The sequence below is a fragment of the Caretta caretta genome, chromosome 4 (genome assembly GCF_965140235.1).
Source record: "Caretta caretta isolate rCarCar2 chromosome 4, rCarCar1.hap1, whole genome shotgun sequence".
NCBI classification, from domain to species: Eukaryota; Metazoa; Chordata; order Testudines; family Cheloniidae; genus Caretta; species Caretta caretta.
Window position 1 is genome coordinate 93,763 of NC_134209.1, and position 20,782 is coordinate 114,544.

The window sequence follows — 20,782 nt, forward strand, 5'->3', positions numbered from 1 at the left end:
GTATTTTCATAAAGCATATGGAGTGCAACATCACAAATCCCACTATGTAAATCCATGGTATGCCCACACCTTGAATACTGCATGCCATTCTCGTCACCCCATCTCCAAAAAGATGTATTAGACTGTGGAAAAGTTCAAAGCATATTAACCTATCAAGTTATAGATCTTTTTCCATTTGGGGCACAAAATGAGATGTTAAGAGTGATCCCCTTCTGTAGGAATACAGGCCCACATTAGAGTTAGGTGAGCTATGGTTTTTAATTGAGTTGAGATATTAGCATGAGCCACAGGCCCAAAGCATGTAATAAAAAAGAATGATATCATGAGAAAGAAGTTATTGCGATAAACTTCAAAGTAGGGACCCTTCAAAATACTAGTGTTAACTTATTTAAGGTTTGGACTGAAGTAATAGAAATAAAACATGGTTCATTGGGTACCAGGTGCAGGAAATAACTGGCTATCTAAGAAACTGCTTTCACTGTCCCCAGCTAAAATCTGATAATTGGTAATGACACCACTTATTTGCTCAAGAGTATACAAAAATAATCTCTTAACAGGTTCGTTGTTAATAGCTACCTGACCAAGCTGGAGCTGACCAATATTGGTCTAAGCACTCCTGGGTTTATCCTCTTTGTAATTATCTTGATCAAATGCTTATCAATGTTTTGTTCCTGTTTGTGTAGTAAATTGCTTATTATTTAGAGCAATTGTATAAATACAGTTCAGCCTTTTTATTTAATAAAGGAATTTATGGTGAAATTAGTGTTATAGTAATACCTTGCATAAATAAGAAGAATTCAACATCTTCCTTTCTCTAAAATCTTGCGGAAACTAGTTGAGCAAAGTTTCAGGCATTTCCCAGAGCACTGCAGTTGGTGTTGGTAATGTCAGCACAAAGCAGTTAGCAAACTTTGCATCCTTTATTGCTTTTGGAGAGGAACATTTTAATGAGGAAAATGTCCATGACTAGTGCACATTCACTTCCCATTTTTAGTTTGGTTTCTGATCAAGTTCCCTTTGCCTTTTAGGGACAGTGACTCATACCAGGATTTCCTGGGCTTCCTTTTCTTTTTTCCTCATTTTGTGCACTTGAATAAATCTTTCTTTCCCAGCAACTGGCAGCTGCCAGGCAGGTAGCTTTCTGCAAAAAATGCAGCACTTTCAGTCATGCAGGAAGGGAACTAGAAGGCTAAAAGAGAAGCCTGCTGGTCTCAGGAGCTCACTCTCCCATTTCTCTCCACATTTGTCACTTGAGGACATAAACCTGGTCTTTTTCCAAGGCTCAGTTGCAATGAAACAGATGCCCAAACCCACCATACCTATAGTTATGCTAATGGGTGTTAAAGACAGAGATAGATAATTGCACCCTTAAAGCGATCTATTTTTAAAGTTTTGTATTGTGATTTCGATGTTATTGAGGTGAATGAATTTAAGTTGGTAGTTCTAATATATTCACTTTTGCCTTTTAGCTATAAAAATCAAATGGACACTGTGCTCCTGCTGCTAACACTAAAGGAAGTCACTAGGAAATACATAAATAAATAAATAAATACTAATTAATGCAGGGCAGCTGCAGAACTCTATGAGCAGCCAGATTAGGTTTCAGCACTTGCCAACTGACATCTTGCAAGATGGCATGTTTTGAAGATAATGGCTGGGAGGACAGAAACATTGGATACAATGTTAAACAGTATCGACAGCAAATGACTAAGGAATGAAAGTTAGATTGTTCCATTTTGCAGGACATCCTGCAATTTTGAACAAAATGGACCAAAACCCAAAGAATTCAACATTTCCCACAAAACAAAATTCTGGGGGGAAAATCATTCTGGGTCAAGCAAAATGTTTCATTTTGCTAAAATCAAAACATTTTGCTCCAATTTAGACTTTAAAAAAACAGTATGAAATACAATTAATTGCTAAATGAAAAATTGAAATGTTGTATTCAGAAAATGTCAAATGGGACCGTTGCTACAATATCGATTATGCATGGGTAGCATTTGTCTACAGTGTTTTTTAATCGTGTAAAAAGAACGGAAAAAATGCACCGAGACAAATCAATGGTATCATCTTTGATTATAACAGCCAAAGCAGAGTCCCTACCATCGGCGATGTTCACAGCTCAGAAAAGAGTAACTGAAGAACTTCTTCTACCTGCTATAATTGATAGACATGGGCCATACAGGAAATCTTAAGAACCTGTGTTTCCACGACTGGTCTTCGTGGTCCATGCATGACGCTCTCACACCACCACAGGAGGAGCCGAAGAAATTCCTCTTTTCTGATGTAGCGGATGTGGGTGCGGCTGCGGGTGGCCCCCACACTGCTCTGTGGGTCAGAGGTTTCAGGAGTTCTTTGTTTTTTCCTGTTACTGACGCCAGCAGCTGAATCTATAAAGTTCCCTTCCACTTCTTTGTGGTCTCAGATGCAGAGAAGCCCTGGCAGGGAGTTTAGGTGCGACCCGTGCAGTGTCAGAGGGAGACGGGTCATGGTGATGATGAAGGAAGGTCTCCCTCTTCAGTTGCTTTGGCTTCTCCTTTCTTTTCACTCCACCACAGGTAAGTACCTGCTTTAGTTCACACATAGAACTTAGACAAACTGACCCTAAAGGGTTGTTGTAATTGGGGATCCAATACGTTTTAGTGATTTTTTTTTGCTTTCAGTCACCAGTGATGTAAAAAGTAAGAACTGTCATCTCATAGAAAGAAAATTAAACTAAAGTTGTGTCTGTCTCCTGTAGATAAGTACCAGAGAGAAAGTTTATATACCGGTACTTCAATAATTAGGGACTGTTCTCACTCAATAATCTGCATATTGTACAAAATATCTTGCTCCTGGAGCACTGTGAGCCCGGAGCTGTTTATTAGCAGACCCAATGACTCCAGAACTAATTACCACTCAAGTAAAAGCATTAGGGCCAGATTCTCTCCTCTGTACAAGACAGAAGAATGAGGCAGGTCCAGGGACTGCTCTGACTTAGACCACCTGGGAAATGGCAGTGTGTAGCTGTACTCCAGCAGGTCTCCTTCCATCCCCTAAATGCTCCCCACACCAAGAGTTGGTATAGGAACCAGGTACACTAGCTTTACACCAGCTGAGAGCTCTTCCTCTCTGGGAGAATTCTGTGCAGGGCAGTTAGCACCAAGTGGCCACTCTGCACTTCCCGAGCAACTGAAAAGGAGCAGCCTGGGGGAAGAGAGTCTGGCCTTAAAGGAGGGAGGCCTTTGGCTGTTTTTTCTCACTCCAACCCTCTCCCCCAACTGCCAAATTCTTCCTGTATGCCCCTCTCTGACCCACACTAAACCATCCTGTAGGAAACTTCCCAACCTCCTAGCCTGAGTCAAATGTCTGTCTTTTCACTTTGAAAATCTAGTTACCCTACTCTCTGGGCAATGACTGGGGAGGGAAAGGGGCAGTAGTGGGCGTGAGGGAGGTCCACTGACTGGGTACAGGAAGGATGGGTGAGCAGGGAAGAGAGGTCATGCACGGCACTGATTAGGGGAGGGTGGTGAGGGAAACAGGCAGGCTGGGGAGTAGGGGAACCATTTGCAAGTGGAGCAGTTGCCCCCACCCCCAACTTTTCATATATGTCCCATAATGTCTTCCAGCGCCACCAAGCCTTTGCAGGACAGACTATCCTATATAAAGGTCCATAAGCTGACATAATTCCCACACCCCTTACTTTTTTCTGAAATGCCCCCTTGCTGGAGAGTTCTGTGAGAAGCAAGCGATTCAACAGCTGGTGGGGGTGGCTGATGCAGTGGGTAACTGCAGGTGCTCAGGTAAAGGGGAGGTTTGCTGGTTCCCAATGAGAATGGTTTACAGTGATTTGGAGGGAAAGGAAGGTACTTGGTGTCTGGAGGAATTGGATCTAGTGAAAGGTCTCTTGCGGACTGCCAGAAACATTGCTGTGTATCTTTCGGCTGTGACTATGCTCAATATGCAACAGCCCAGCTGGATGGTACAGGAGAAGATGAGTGGGATTCAGAAGGCAACACCTTCCACCAGGGGTTTGCACCACTGTGTTGTGTGACAGACACTTGACAAAATTACCATACTTAGTGACAGACATTGTGGGGGAGGTTTCAGAGTAGCAGCTGTCTTAGTCTGTATCTGTAAAAAGAAAAGAGTACTTGTGGCACCTTAGAGACTAACAAATTTATTAGAGCATAAGTTTTCGTGAGCTACAGCTCACTTCATCGGATGCATACAGCGGAAAATATAGTGGGGAGATTTTATATACACAGAGAACATGAAACAATGGGTGTTACCATACACACTGTAACCAGAGTGATCAGGAAAGGTGAGCAATTACCAGCAGGGGGAGGGGGGGGGACTTTTGTAGTGATAATCAAGGTGGGCCATTTCCAGCACTTTACAAGAACAGTAGGAGGGGAAATAAACATGGGGAAATAGTTTTACCTTGTGTAATGACCCATCCACTCCCAGTCTCTATTCAAGCCTAAGTTAATTGTATCCTTTTGCAAATTAATTCCAACTCAGAGGAGGGGTTTTAAAAGGCCCTTAATTGGGATCAGGTGCCCCTAGCTGACCTGGGGTAACTCCCTCTCAGCTTGTAGGGAAAACAGCCTTTAACATTCATATATTCTTGTGGAATGGTAAACAGAGTTTCCCGCACTGCCATATCCAAGTTTTCAAAAATCAGGAGACAGGCCCAAAAATATCAGGAAATTGGTTAAAAACAGTGTGATTTAAAATCATAGAATAATAGCATAAGAAGGAACTGAAATGGTCATCTAGTCTAAGCCGTGCCAGGATGAAGGATTTGTTTCTAAACAATTCAAGTCAGATGCAATCCAGCCTTCTTTTGAAAACCTCCCGTGAAGGAGCTTCCACAACCTCCTGAGGCCTCTGTTCCATTGTCCTGCTGCTCTTACGGTTAGGAAGTTTTTCTTGAGATTTAATCTAAATTTGCTGTGCTGCAGTTTGAACCCACTGCCTCTTGTCCTGCCTCTGTGGGAAGAGAGAATGATGTTTCTTCATCTTTTTTATGGCAGCCTTTCAAGTATTTGAAGATCATTGTCATGTGCCCCCTAAATCTCCTCTTTTCCAAACTAAACACACCCAGTTCCTTCAGTTTTGGCTCATATGAGTTGCCTTCAGGGCCATCCCTAGCTATTCTGGGGCCCTACGCAGCCTCCTCGTGGGTGTGTGGGGGGGGCAGGCCTCCACGGGGGGAAAGGGCTGGCTTGGGGGGCAGGGGGAACCACCACCGCCAGCACTCACCGGTGGCGCAGAGCAGGCTGGGGCCAGGTCGCTGCACTTCCCGCCGCTGGAGCAGAGGCGGGAAGGGTCAGGGCGGGGGCATAGCAGGGCAGGGGCTTTGGGGAAGGGGTGGAGTGGGGGCTGGGCTGGGGAAGAGCAGGGGTGGGGGCCATGGGGAAGAGGCGGGGCAGGGGCTGGAGGAGGGGCAGGAAGGGGCGGGGCAGGAGCAGAGCAGGGTGGGGGCTTTGGGGAAGGGCTGGAGTGGGCCAGGGCTGGGGCAGAGCAGGGGCGGGAAGAGGCAAGGCAGGGACTAGAGCAGCAATGCAGCTGTGCAGGGCACCAGGAAATGTGATGCTCCAAATTTCCAGGTGCCCTACGCAGGTGTGTACTTTGCATGTGGGTAGGGACGGCCCTGCTTGCCTTCCATCCCTTTGATCATTTTTTTTGCTCTCCTGTGGACCCTTTCCAGTTTCTCTACATCCTTTAAGAACAGATGCATCGATGAAGTGAGGTGTAGCTCACAAAACCTTATGCTCAAATAAATTTGTTAGTCTCTAAGGTGCCACAAGTCCTCCTGTTCTTTTTGCGAATACAGACTAACATGGCTCCTACTCTGAAATCTACATCCTTTCTATACGTTGGTGACCAAAATTGGACACAGCTCTCCAGCTGAGGCCTAACCAGTGCTGAGTAGAGCGGTATTATCACCTCCCGTGACTTGAGTGCTATGCCTCTCTTAATGCAACCTAAAATTACATTTGTGGGTTTGTTTGGTTTTTTTGCAACAGTATCACATTGCTGATTCATGTTGGGGATGTGATCCACCACAACTCCCAAATCCTTCTCAGCAGTGCTGCTGCCAAGCCAGTTATCCCCCATTCTGTATTTGTGCATTTGGGTTTTCTCCCCTAAGTAGAGTACCTTACATTTGTCTTTGCTGAATTTCTTTTTGTTGTCTATAGCTCAGTTCTCTAATTTATCAAAATTCCTTTGAATGTTAGCTCTATCCTCCAAAGTGTTCACAACCACCACTAGCTTTGTGTCATCTGCAGTTTAATCAGTCTGCTCTCTATTCCTACATCCAGGTCATTAATAAAGTTGTTAAATAACACTGCACCCAGAACAGATCCCTGTGGAACCTCACGTGAGACCTCAGTCCAATATGACATTATTCCATTAATAATCAATCTTTATTTGCAGTTGTTTAGCCAGTTCTGCATCCCCTCAATGGTAGTTCAGCCAAGCCTGCATTTCTCCTGCTTACTTATCAGAATGTCATGTGGGACTGTGTCAAAAGCCGTGCTGAAGTCCAGGTATATTACGTCCACCGCATTCCCCTATCCACCAAACCACTTACCCTGTCCAAGAAGAAAAGCAAGCTGGCTTGGCATGGTTTGTTCTTAGTAAATCCATACTGGGTGATCACCCCTTCATCCTCCAGGTATTCACAAACTGAATGTTTTATACATTGTTCTAGTAGCTCCCAGGTAACGAGGTCAGTCTGATTGGTGTATAGTTCCCTGGCTTCTCCTTTTTTCCCTTTTTAAAGACGGGCACTACATGAGCCCTTCTTCAGTCCTTCAGGACCACTCCTGTCATCCATGAGTTGCAAATATTATTGCCAGTGGTGCCAAGAGTTCTTCAGCTGATTCCTTCAGTACCCTCGCCTGAACAGCATCAGGCACCACTGACTTGAATTCATTCAGATTAGTCAGAAGATCACAGGAATATGATATTAAAAGCTGGCATTTTTTCCTACAGGAAGCAAACAGATCAGACTGGTGAATGGGGCAGATCGTTGCTCCGGGAGAGTGGAGATTCATTACAGTGGAGCCTGGGGGACAGTCTGTGATGATTACTGGGACAAATCAGATGCCAATGTCGTTTGCCAAGAGTTGGGATGTGGACACGTCCTTGATGCAACTGGCTCAGCTCATTATGGGGAAGGATCAGGGCAGATCTGGCTGGATGATGTGAGTTGCTCTGGAAGCGAATCCTATCTTCGGGACTGTTCCTCCAGAGGATGGGGTCAGCATGACTGTGGGCACAGTGAAGATGCTGGAGTTCTCTGCTCAGGTCTGTTCTGTGAAAGCTTTATTGAATCTAATTAATAGGGCATTAATATAAGAGGTCAGTGTTAACTAACAGAGAAGCCATAAAATGAGAAGAAACTGAGTATGAAAGTGGAGAATCTCCTTGCCTGTCACACAATTCTTTTGAGATATATTCCTTTGGAATGGTAACCAGACTTTCCAGCTCTGCCTAACCCAAGTGTTCAAAAATCATGAGTTACGACTAAAATATCAGGAAATTGGTTAAAAATAAAGAGATTTAAAATCATACAATCCTCAAATCATAGTGCCATAGTGTTAAAAGGGATGAGTAGGGTCACTGAGTCTGACCCCTGCCAAGATGAAAGATGTGTTGTGGTTAAACCATCCAAGAGAGATGGCTATGTAGCCTCCTTCTGAAAACATCCAGGGAAGGAGCTTCCATAACTTCCCTAGGCAGTCTGTTCCATTGTCCTACTGTTGTTAAACTTAGGAAGTTTTTCCTGAGATTTAATCTAAATCTGCTCTGCTATAGTTTGAACCCATGCCTCTTGCCCTACCCTCTGTGGCAAGAGAGAACGATTTTTCTCCATCTATTTGTGTCATGCTGATAGAAAGCAGAAGACCGGAAGTCCGCAGTGCAGCAATGCGATATTTATTGGGGTTAGTTTCAAGCAAGCATATCCATAGCTCTGACACTGCAGAGCCTTTGTCCCAGTGTTCCAGTTCCCCCTTCCTTAGCAGGCATAATTATACCTGTAATGCATAGTGTTGGTCCCACGCCTTACAATTTATGGTCGAGTTCCATTTTGGAAGGTCTTGAGTTGGTCCCACCTCTTTTGTATCCCATTGGAGGGGTGGGGAGTGAGGTTGTGTATTGGCCAACGCCAGGCCTTTCTTTGGCTTTTAATGTTTCTTATGTCTCTCCCCACCCGCTCTTGCTCCTCCTAATTGGTTGCTTGATCTTGGCTTGAGAGAGAAGCCAGGCAGCCTTCCAGTGTATGCTCATACATACTCCCAGCATACCCAGTAACACTTTAACTCTATTTCTTATCTTTTCTCATTGTGCTAAAAGCCCCATTTGGTTGTGAGAAATATAACACACAGCGTCTTTGGTCTTTGTTCACACATATTAGTAAGGAAATAAGAGTATAAAAAAATCACACCCAAAATTCTATCTCGGGCAAACAAACAGGCCTACGTACTAACAACAGCCTTACAAGTATTTTAAGACTGCTATCACTTCCCCACGGAGTCTCCTCTATTCCATAGTAAACATACCCAGTTCCTTCAGTTTTTCTCATATGGGTTACATTCTCTTTCTTTGCTCCTCTTTGTCGCTCTCCTCTGGATCCTTTACAGATTCTCTACAGCCTTTCTATACACTGGTGACCATAACTGGACACAGTACTCCAGCTTAGGCCCAACCAGTGCCAAGTGGAGTAATACTGTCACCTCCTGTGGTTTGCATGCCGTGCCTCTGTTAATGCATCAGTAGCAGGCAGCTTGGAGGGCCGAACAGCCTAGTGGTTAGAGTGCCTGGCTCTCAGCCCTTTGATTGGTTAAGCAGCCTCAGTGTTTATGGCCCAGAGGGGTATTGAGATCTGGGCCCTTCCTCTCCATTGGGTTCAAACACAGGTCCCTCAGTAAGTCAGCCCCGGAACAGGGAGGGATCCCTCCCAGCAGGAAGTCAAAATCCTCTTCCATGGCCTACCTCCTACTGGTCTGTTCAGCTTGAGGAATGGCCCCTCTAGTGCAGTTTGCTGGATGGCTTGTTTCCTGCAGGGTTCCCTCTTGGACTAGGGCAGCGCCTTGCTGTGATCTCCAGCTCCTTCAGGCAGGGCAAACCCCACAACGTCTCTGGTTTCCACTCAGTAAGTTACTTCAGGTGCTGGAGGCTCCTTCACAGTCTCCCTTGGTTGTGGAGACAGTGCTTATTCTGAGTCAGCTACCCTGGCTGGCCGATTACTGCTCCTTCCCTTCAAGTAGGGAGACAACTAGCTCCTGACTCCTCACCAGTCAGCACCAAACTGAGCCAGGCTCTCTTCACCCCTGCCCCCATGCCTGGCTTACACTGCAGATATAGCATGGTGGGGCTAGCTGGGCCCAAAGGCTCTCTTTAACACTTGCTGTGCAGGCTGGCAGTTTCTCTTTTTCATCAAGCAACTTACAATTGCATTTGCCTTTTTCCCAACAGCATCACAGTGTTGATTCATGTTGAGGGTGTGATCCACCACAACTCCCAGATCCTTCTCAGCAGTGCTGCTGCAAAGCCAGTTACCTCCCATTCTACCTTTGTACCTTTGGCTTTTCTCCCCTATAGAACATTACATTTGTCTTTGTTGACTTCCTTTTTTTTAATCTGTAGCCCAGTTCTCCAATTTATCAGGATCTCTTTGAATTTTAGCTCAATTCACCAAAGTGTTGGCAACCCCCTAGCTTTGTGCTACCTGCAAATGTGATCAGTATGCTCTATATTCCTCCATCCAGGTCATTAATAAAGATGCTAAATAACACCAGACCCAGAGCAGATCCCTGTGGAACCTCACTTGACACCTCCAATCTGGCATCATTCCATTAATAGTCAATCTTTGTTTGTTTAACAAACAAAGTGGTTGTTTAGCCAATTACGTATCCACCTACTGGTAGTTCTGCCAAGCCGCATTTCTCCAGCTTACTTATCAGAATGTCCATGTAGAACTGTGTCAAAAGCCTTGCTAAAGTCCAGGTATATTATGGCCATTGCATTCCCTCCTCCACAAAACCAATTACCATGTCTTAGGGCTTGTCTACACTACCAAAGGGGGTCTATCTAAGTTACGCAACTTCCGCTACGTGAATAGCATAGCTGAAGCTGACCTACTTACCACGGTGTTGGTGTCTTCACTGCGTTAAGTCGACAGCTGACGCTCCCCCGTCAACTCCGCTCTGGTGGAGTACCGGAGTTGATAGGAGAGCGCTTGGTGGTAGATTTATCGCGTCTAGACTAGATGCAATAAATTGACCCCCTCTGGATTGATTGCTGCCCGTTGATCCAGCGTGAAGTGCAGACAAGCCCTTCGAATAATATCAAACTGGTTTGGCATGATTTGTTCTTAATAAATCCATGCAGGATGCTAGTGATCATACCTTCATCCTCCAGGTAATCACAAATTGCTTGCTTTATACATTACTCTAGTAGTTTCCCAGGTATGTAGTCAGGATGTCTGGTCTATAGTTCTCTGTTCTCCTTTCCCCCCTTTTTAAAGATAGGCACTATGTTAGTTCCTAGCCAGTCTTCCCAGACCTCTACTGTCATCCATGCATTTGCAAATATTATTGCCAGTGGCACCAAGATTTCTTCAGCTAATTCCTTTAGCACACTGGGGTGAATAAAATCTGGCCCTCCTGACATGAATTCATGCAAATTAGTAAGAAGATCAAAGGAATGTGATATTAGTATGTGCAATTTATCCCTACAGGAAGCAAACAGATCAAACTGGTGAATGGGGCAGATCGTTGCTCGGGGAGAGTGGAGATTTATTACAATGGCACCTGGGGCACAGTCTGTGATGATTCCTGGGACAAATCAGATGCCAATGTCGTTTGCCAAGAGTTGGGATGTGGACGTGCCCTTAATGCACCTGGCTCAGCTCATTATGGGGAAGGATCAAGGCAGATCTGGCTGGATGATGTGAGTTGCGCTGGAAGTGAATCCTATCTTCGGGACTGTTCCTCCAGAGGATGGGGTCGGCATAACTGTGGGCATGGTGAAGATGCTGGAGTTCTCTGCTCAGGTCTGTTCTTTGGAAGTTTTATTGAATCTAATTAATAGGGGGTTAATGTAAAAGGTTGATATTAACTAACAGAGAAGCCATAAAATGAAAAGAACAGTGGAAAATCTACTTACTGTCACACAATTCTTTGACATATTGTGGCAAGTCACCTCCTTTGTCTCGCCACACCTTAGTGCTTTCCCCTCTGGCAATGGTGAGCCTGGGGTTAATCAGGTCCTCTCTGTGCAGGGTTTGCCATTCCCCTTCTGTGTTCCCTTGGCCATACTTTCAGGGTAGCCCTGACAGTTGGCCCAAGGGGTGATCCTTCACCAAAGAAAAAAGGAACAGTCTCATAAACTAAAACCCCAGTAAGGTACCTCTTGCTGCCTCCTCACTGGTGCAGGGTGTTGCCCTGTTGGTTTATCCTGGGCTCTCAGTCCTTACCTAGCAGGCACTCAGGTTTGGCTGTTTCCCCTATGGGGAGGAACACAGCCCTTCACCCTGGAGAAGCTTATTTCCCTACTGCCACTAGCCTGGCAGCAACTTGTTTCTCTCTTCCCCTTTCCTCTTCTCAGAGGAGGGGTTTTAAAAGGCCCTTAATTGGGTTCAGGTGTCCCTAGCTGACCTGGGGTAACTCCCTCTCAGCTTGTAGGGAAAACAGCCTTTAAAATTCATATATTCTTGTGGAATTGTAAACAGATTTTCCCGCACTGCCATATCCAAGTTTTCAAAAATCAGGAGACAGGCCCAAAAATATCAGGAAATTGGTTAAGAACAATGTGATTTAAAATCATAGAATAATAGCATAAGAAGGAATGAAATGGTCATCTAGTCTAACCCATGCCAGGATGAAGGATTTGTTTCTAAACAATTCAAGACAGATGCAATCCAGCCTTCTTTTGAAAACCTCCCGTGAAGGAGCTTCCACAACCTCCTGAGGCCTCTGTTCCATTATCCTGCTGCTCTTACGGTTAGGAAGTTTTTTCTTGAGATTTAATCTAAATTTGCAGTGCTGGAGTTTGAACCCACTGCCTCTTGTCCTGCCTCTGTGGGAAGAGAGAATGATGTTTCTTCATCTTTTTTATGGCAGCCTTTCAAGTATTTGAAGATCATTGTCATGTGCCCCCTTAATCTCCTCTTTTCTAAACTCAACATACCCAGTTCCTTCAGTTTTGGCTCATATGAGTTGCCTTCAGGGCCATCCCTAGCTATTCTGGGGCCCTACGCAGCCCCCTCATGGGTGTGGGGGGGGGCAGGACTCCCCAGGGGGGCAGGGCTGGCTTGGGGGGCAGGGGGAACCACCACCCCCAGCACTCACCGGTGGCGCAGAGCAGGCTGGGGCCAGGTCGCTGCACTTCCCGTCGCTGGCGCAGAGGCGGGAAGGGTCAGGGCGGGGGCATAGCAAGGCAGGGGCTTTGGGGAAGGGGTGGAGTGGGGGCTGGGCTGGGGAAGAGCAGGGGCGGGGGCCATGGGGAAGAGGCGGGGCAGGGGTTGGAGGAGGGGCAGGAAGGGGTGGGGCAGGAGCAGAGCAGGGTGGGGGCTTTGGGGAAGGGGTGGAGTGGGCCAGGGCTGGAGCAGAGCAGGGGCGGGAAGAGGCAAGGCAGGGGCTAGAGCAGCAATGCAGCTGTGCAGGGCACCAGGAAATGTGATGCCCGAAATTTCCTGGTGCCCTACGCAGGTGTGTACTTTGCATGTGGGTAGGGACGGCCCTGCTTGCCTTCCATCCCTTTGATAATTTTTTTGCTCTCCTATGGACCCTTTCCAGTTTCTCTACATCCTTTAGGAACAGATGCATCGATGAAGTGAACTGTAGTTCACAAAACGTTATGCTCAAATAAATTTGTTAGTCTCTAAGGTGACACAAGTCCTCCTGTTCTTTTTGCGAATACAGACTAACATGGCTCCTACTCTGAAATCTACATCCTTTCTATATGTTGGTGACCAAAATTGGACACAGTTCTCCAGCTGAGGCCTAACCAGTGCTGAGTAGAGTGGTATTATCACCTCCCGTGACTTGAGTGCTATGCCTCTGTTAATGCAACCTAAAATTACATTTGTGGGTTTGTTTGGTTTTTTTGCAACAGTATCACATTGCTGATTCATGTTTGGGATGTGATCCACCACAACTCCCAGACCTTCTCAGCAGTGCTGCTGCCGAGCCAGTTATCCCCCATTCTGTATTTGTGCATTTGGGTTTTCTCCCCTAAGTAGAGTACCTTACATTTGGCTTTGCTGAATTTCTTTTTGTTGTCTATAGCCCAGTTCTCCAATTTATCAAAATTCCTTTGAATGTTAGCTCTATCCTCCAAAGTGTTCACAACCACCTCTAGCTTTTTGTCATCTGCAATTTAATCAGTCTGCTCTCTATTCCTACATCCAGGTCATTAATAAGGTTGTTAAATAACACTGCACCCAGAACAGATCCCTGTGGAACCTCACGTGAGACCTCAGTCCAATATGACATTATTCCATTAATAATCAATCTTTATTCGCAGTTGTTTAGCCAGTTCTGCATCCCCTCAATGGTAGTTCGGCCAAGCCTGCATTTCTCCTGCTTACTTATCAAAATGTCATGTGGGACTGTGTCAAAAGCCGTGCTGGAGTCCAGGTGTATTACGTCCACCGCATTCCCCCATCCACCAAACCACTTACCCTGTCCAAGAAGAAAAGCAAGCTGGCTTGGCATGGTTTGTTCTTAGTAAATCCATACTGGGTGATCACCCCTTCATCCTCCAGGTATTCACAAACTGAATGTTTTATACATTGTTCTAGTAGCTCCCAGGTATCGAGGTCAGTCTGATTGGTGTATAGTTCCCTGGCTTCTCCTTTTTTCCCTTTTTAAAGACAGGCACTACATGAGCCCTTCTTCAGTCTTCCAGGACCACTCCTGTCATCCATGAGTTGCAAATATTATTGCCAGTGGGCCGAGATTTCTTCGGCTGATTCCTTCAGTACCCTCGGCTGAACAGCATCAGGCACCACTGACTTGAATTCATTCAGATTAGTCAGAAGATCACAGGAATATGATATTAAAAGCTGGCATTTTGTCCTACAGGAAGCAAACAGATCAGACTGGTGAATGGGGCAGATCGTTGCTCCGGGAGAGTGGAGATTCATTACAGTGGAGCCTGGGGGACAGTCTGTGATGATTACTGGGACAAATCAGATGCCAATGTCGTTTGCCAAGAGTTGGGATGTGGAACTGCAATTGATGTTCTTGCCTCAGCTTATTATGGGCAAGGGTCAGGGCGGATCTGGCTGGATGATGTGAGTTGCTCTGGAAGCGAATCCTATCTTCGGGACTGTTCCTCCAGAGGATGGGGTCAGCATGACTGTGGGCACAGTGAAGATGCTGGAGTTCTCTGCTCAGGTCTGTTCTGTGAAAGCTTTATTGAATCTAATTAATAGGGCATTAATATAAGAGGTTAGTGTTAACTAACAGAGAAGCCATAAAATGAGAAGAAACTGAGTATGAAAGTGGAGAATCTCCTTGCCTGTCACACAATTCTTTTGAGATATATTCCTTTGGAATGGTAACCAGAGTTTCCAGCTCTGCCCAACCCAAGTGTTCAAAAATCATGAGTTACGACTAAATTATCAGGAAATTGGTTAAAAATAAAGAGTTTTAAAATCATACAATCCTCAAATCATAGTGCCATAGTGTTAAAAGGGATGAGTAGGGTCACTGAGTCCGACCCCTGCCAAGATGAAAGATGTGTTGTGGTTAAACCATCCAAGAGAGATGGCTATGTAGCCTCCTTCTGAAAACATCCAGGGAAGGAGCTTCCATAACTTCCCTAGGCAGTCTGTTCCATTGTCCTACTGTTGTTAAACTTAGGAAGTTTTTCCTGAGATTTAATCTAAATCTGCTCTGCTATAGTTTGAACCCATGCCTCTTGCCCTACCCTCTGTGGCAAGAGAGAACGATTTTTCTCCATGTATTCGTGTCATGCTGACAGAAAGCAGAAGACCGGAAGTCCGCAGTGCAGTAATGCGATATTTATTGGGGTTAGTTTCAAGCAAGCATATCCATAGCTCTGACACTGCAGAGCCTTTGTCCCAGTGTTCCAGTTCCCCCTTCCTTAGCAGGCATAATTATACCTGTAATGCATAGTGTTGGTCCCACCCCTTACAATTTATGGTCGAGTTCCATTGTGGAAGGTCTTGAGTTGGTCCCACCTCTTTTGTATCCCATTGGAGGGGTAGGGAGAGAGGTTGTGTATTGGCCAACGCCAGGCCTTTCTTTGGCTTTTAATGTTTCTTATGTCTCTCCCCACCCGCTCTTGCTCCTCCTAACTGGTTGCTTGATCTTGGCTTGAGAGAGAAGCCAGGCAGCCTTCCAGTGTATGCTCATACATACTCCCAGCATACCCAGTAACACTTTAACTCTATTTCTTATCTTTTCTCATTGTGCTAAAAGCCCCATTTGGTTGTGAGAAATATAACACACAGCGTCTTTGGTCTTTGTTCACACATATTAGTAAGGAAATAAGAGTATAAAAAATCACACCCAAAATTCTATCTCGGGCAAACAAACAGGTCTACGTACTAACAACAGCCTTCAAGTATTTTAAGACTGCTATCACTTCCCCACGGAGTCTCCTCTATTGCATACTAAACATACCCAGTTCCTTCAGTTTTTCTCATATGGGTTACATTCTCTTTCTTTGCTCCTCTTTGTCGCTCTCCTCTGGATCCTTTACAGATTCTCTACAGCCTTTCTATACACTGGTGACCATAACTGGACACAGTACTCCAGCTTAGGCCCAACCAGTGCCAAGTGGAGTAATACTGTCACCTCCTGTGGTTTGCATGCCGTGCCTCTGTTAATGCATCAGTAGCAGGCAGCTTGGAGGGCCGAACAGCCTAGTGGTTAGAGTGCCTGGCTCTCAGCCCTTTGATTGGTTGAGCAGCCTCAGTGTTTATGGCCCAGAGGGGTATTGAGATCTGGGCCCTTCCTCTCCATTGGGTTCAAACCCAGGTCCCTCAGTAAGTCAGCCCCGGAACAGGGAGGGATCCCTCCCAGCAGGAAGTCAAAATCCTCTTCCATGGCCTACCTCCTACTGGTCTGTTCAGCTTGAGGAATGGCCCCTCTAGTGCAGTTTGCTGGATGGCTTGTTTCCTGCAGGGTTCCCTCTTGGACTAGGGCAGCGCCTTGCTGTGATCTCCAGCTCCTTCAGGCAGGGCAAACCCCACAACGTCTCTGGTTTCCACTCAGTAAGTTACTTCAGGTGCTGGAGGCTCCTTCACAGTCTCCCTTGGTTGTGGAGACAGTGCTTATTCTGAGTCAGCTACCCTGGCTGGCCGATTACTGCTCCTTCCCTTCAAGTAGGGAGACAACTAGCTCCTGACTCCTCACCAGTCAGCACCAAACTGAGCCAGGCTCTCTTCACCCTTGCACCCATGCCTGGCTTACACTGCAGATATAGCATGGTGGGGCTAGCTGGGCCCAAAGGCTCTCTTTAACACTTGCTGTGCAGGCTGGCAGTTTCTCTTTTTCATCAAGCAACTTACAGTTGCATTTGCCTTTTTCCCAACAGCATCACAGTGTTGATTCATGTTGAGGGTGTGATCCACCACAACTCCCAGATCCTTCTCAGCAGTGCTGCTGCAAAGCCAGTTACCTCCCATTCTACCTTTGTACCTTTGATTTTTCTCCCCTAAATATAGAACATTACATTTGTCTTTGTTGACTTCCTTTTTTTTAATCTGTAGCCCAGTTCTCCAATTTATCAGGATCTCTTTGAATTTTAGCTCAATTCACCAAAGTGTTGGCAACCCCCCTAGCTTTGAGCTATCTGCAAATGTGATCAGTATGCTCTATATTCCTCCATCCAGGTCATTAATAAAGATGCTAAATAACACCAGACCCAGAGCAGATCCCTGTGGAACCTCACTTGACACCTCCAATCTGGCATCATTCCATTAATAGTCAATCTTTGTTTGTGGTTGTTTAACCAATTACATATCCACCTAGTGGTAGTTTTGCCAAGCCGGCATTTCTCCAGCTTACTTATCAGAATGTCCATGTAGAACTGTGTCAAAAGCCTTGCTAAAGTCCAGGTATATTATGGCCATTGCATTCCCTCCTCCACAAACCCAACTGCCATGTCTTAGGGCTTGTCTACGCTACCAAAGGGGGTCTATCTAAGTTACGCAACTTCCGCTACGTGAATAGCATAGCTGAAGCTGACCTACTTACCACGGTGTCGGTGTCTTCACTGCGTTAAGTCGACAGCTGACGCTCCCCTGTCAACTCCGTTCTGGTGGAGTACCGGAGTTGACAGGAGAGCGCTTGGTGGTAGATTTATCGCGTCTAGACTAGATGCAATAAATTGACCCCCTCTGGATTGATTGCTGCCCGTTGATCCAGCGTGAAGTGCAGACAAGCCCTTCGAATAATATCAAACTGGTTTGGCATGATTTGTTCTTAATAAATCCATGCAGGATGCTAGTGATCATACCTTCATCCTCCAGGTAATCACAAATTGCTTGCTTTATACATTACTCTAGTAGTTTCCTGGGTATGTAGTCAGGATGCCTGGTCTATAGTTCTCTGTTCTCCTTTTCTCCCTTTTTAAAGATAATATGTTAGTTCCTAGCCAGTCTTCCCAGACCTCTACTGTCATCCATGCATTTGCAAATATTATTGCCAGTGGCACCAAGATTTCTTCAGCTAATTCCTTTAGCACACTGGGGTGAATAAAATCTGGCCCTCCTGACATGAATTCATGCAAATTAGTAAGAAGATCAAAGGAGTGTTATATTAGTATGTGCAATTTATCCCTACAGGAAGCAAACAGATCAAACTGGTGAATGGGGCAGATCGTTGCTCCGGGAGAGTGGAGATTTATTACAATGACACCTGGGGCACAGTCTGTGATGATTCCTGGGACACATCAGATGCCAATGTCATTTGCCAAGAGTTGGGATGTGGACACGCTCTTAATGCGCCTGGCTCAGCTCATTATGGGGAAGGATCAGGGCAGATCTGGCTGGATGATGTGAATTGCTCTGGAAGCGAATCCTATCTTCAGAACTGTTCCTCTGGTGGATGGGGTCGGCATAACTGTGCGCATGGTGAAGATGCTGGAGTTCTCTGCTCAGGTCTGTTCTTTGAAAGTTTTATTGAATCTAATTAATAGGGGTTAATGTAAAAGGTTGATGTTAACTAACAGAGAAGCCATAAAATGGCTTTCCCCTCTGGCAATGGTGAGCCTGGGGTTAATCAGCTCCTCTCTGTGCAGGGTTTGCCTTTCCCCTTCTGTGTTCCCTTGGCCATACTTTCAGGGTAGCCCCGACAGTCGGCCTAAGGGGTGATCTTTCACCAAAGAAAAAAGGAACAGTCTCATAAACTAAAACACCAGTAAGGTACCTTTTGCTGCCTCCTCACTGGGCCCGGGTGTTGCCCTGTTGGTTTTCCCTGGGCTCTCAGTCCTTACCTAGTAGGCACTCAGGTTTGGCTGTTTCCCCTATGGGAAGGAACACAGCCCCTCACCCTGGAGAAGCTTATTTCCCTACTGCCACTAGCCTGGCAGCAACTTGTTTCTCTCTTCCCCTTTCCTCTACTCAGAGGAGGGGTTTTAAAAGGCCCTTAGTTGGGATCAGGTGCCCCTACCTGACCTGGGCTAACTCCCTCTCAGCTTGTAGGGAAAACAGCCTTTAACATGCATATATTCTTGTGGCATGGTAAACAGACTTTCCCACACTGCCGTATCCAAGTTTTCAAAAATCAGGAGACAGGCCCAAAAATATCAGGAAATTGGTTAAAAACAGTGTGATTTAAAATCATAGAATAATAGCATAAGAAGGAACTGAAATGGTCATCTAGTCTTACCCGTGCCAGGATGAAGGATTTGTTTCTAAACAATTCAAGACAGATGCAATCCAGCCTTCTTTTGAAAACCTCCCGTGGAGGAGCTTCCACAACCTCCTGAGGCCTCTGTTCCATTGTCCTGCTGCTCTTACGGTTAGGAAGTTTTTTCTTGAGATTTAATCTAAATTTGCTGTGCTGCAGTTTGAACCCACTGCCTCTTGTCCTGCCTCTGTGGGAAGAGAGAATGATGTTTCTTCATCTTTTTTATGGCAGCCTTTCAAGTATTTGAAGATCATTGTCATGTGTCCCCTTAATCTCCTCTTTTCCAAACTAAACATACCCAGTTCCTTCAGTTTTGGCTCATATGAGTTGCCCTCAGGGCCGTCCCTAGCTATTCTGGGGCCCTACGCAGTCCCCTCGTGGGTGGGGGGGGCAGGCCTCCACGGGGGGCAGGGCTGGCTTTGGGGGCAGGGGGAACCACCACCCCCAGCACTCACCAGTGGCGCAGAGCAGGCTGGGGCAGGGTCGCTGCACTTCCCACCGCTGGAGCAGAGGCGGGAAGGGTCAGGGCGGGGGCATAGCACGGCAGGGGCTTTGGGGAAGGGGTGGAGTGGGGGCGGGGCTGGGGAAGAGCAGGGGCAGGGGCCATGGGGCTGGAGCAGGGGCAGGAAGGGGCGGGGCAGGAGCAGAGCAGGGTGGGGGCTTTGGGGAAGGGCTGGAGTGGGCCAGGGCTGGGGCGGAGCAGGGGCGGGAAGAGGCAAGGCAGGGGCTAGAGCAGCAATGCAGCTGTGCAGGGCACCAGGAAATGTGATGCCCGAAATTTCCTGGTGCCCTACGCAGGTGTGTACTTTGCATGAGGGTAGGGATGGCCCTGCTTGCCTTCCATCCCTTTGATCATTTTTTTTGCTCTCCTATGGACCCTTTCCAGTTTCTCTACATCCTTTAAGAACAGATGCATCGATGAAGTGAGCTGTAACTCACAAAAGCTTATGCTCAAATAAATTGGTTAGTCTCTAAGGTGCCACAAGTCCTCCTGTTCTTTTTGCGAATACAGACTAACACGGCTGCTACTCTGAAATCTACATCCTTTCTACACGTTGGTGACCAAAACTGGACACAGTTCTCCAGCTGAGGCCTAACCAGTGCTGAGTAGAGCGGTATTATTACCTCCCGTGACTTGAGTGCTATGCCTCTCTTAATGCAACCTAAAATTACATTTGGGGTTTGTTTGTTTTTTTTTGCAACAGTATCACATTGCTGATTCCTGTTGGGGATGTGATGCACCACAACTCCCAGATCCTTCTCAGCAGTGCTGCTGCCGAGCCAGTTATCCCCCCATTCGGTATTTGTGCATTTGGGTTTTCTCCCCCAAGTAGAGTACCTTACATTTGTCTTTGCTGAATTTCTTTTTGTTGTCTATAGCCCAGTTCTCTAATTTATCAAAATTCCTTTGAATGTTAGCTCTATCCTCCAAAGTGTTCACAACCACCTCTAGCTTTGTGTCATCTGCAATTTAATCAGTCTGCTCTCTATTCCTACATCCAGGTCATTAATAAAGTTGTTAAATAACACTGCACCCAGAACAGATCCCTGTGGACCCTCACGTGAGACCTCAGTCCAATATGACATTATTCCATTAATAATCAATCTTTATTTGCGGTTGTTTAGCCAGTTCTGTATCCACGCAATGGTAGTTCGGCCAAGCCTGCATTTCTCCTGCTTACTTATCAGAATGTCATGTGGGACTGTGTCAAAAGCCTTGCTGAAGTCCAGGTGTATTACGTCCACCGCATTCCCCCATCCACCAAACCACTTACCCTGTCCAAGAAGAAAAGCAAGCTGGCTTGGCATGGTTTGTTCTTAGTAAATCCATACTGGGTGATCACCCCTTCATCCTCCAGGTATTCACAAACTGAATGTTTATACATTGTTCT

At 46.1% G+C, this 20,782-nt stretch overlaps 1 protein-coding gene across 1 annotated transcript in view; it reads left to right on the forward strand.

Moving 5' to 3' along the window:
- Positions 1-2,448: 2,448 nt before the first annotated feature.
- Positions 2,449-20,782, forward strand: part of LOC125629608 (scavenger receptor cysteine-rich domain-containing protein DMBT1-like) — a 59,769-nt gene continuing 41,435 nt past the window's right edge. The window contains exons 1-5 of the mRNA XM_075127378.1: positions 2,449-2,558; positions 6,988-7,302; positions 10,739-11,053; positions 14,088-14,402; positions 17,825-18,139. Coding sequence (XP_074983479.1) covers positions 2,489-2,558; positions 6,988-7,302; positions 10,739-11,053; positions 14,088-14,402; positions 17,825-18,139 — 1,330 coding nt within the window. The 5' untranslated portion in view covers positions 2,449-2,488. The remainder of the gene's footprint in view (positions 2,559-6,987; positions 7,303-10,738; positions 11,054-14,087; positions 14,403-17,824; positions 18,140-20,782) is intronic.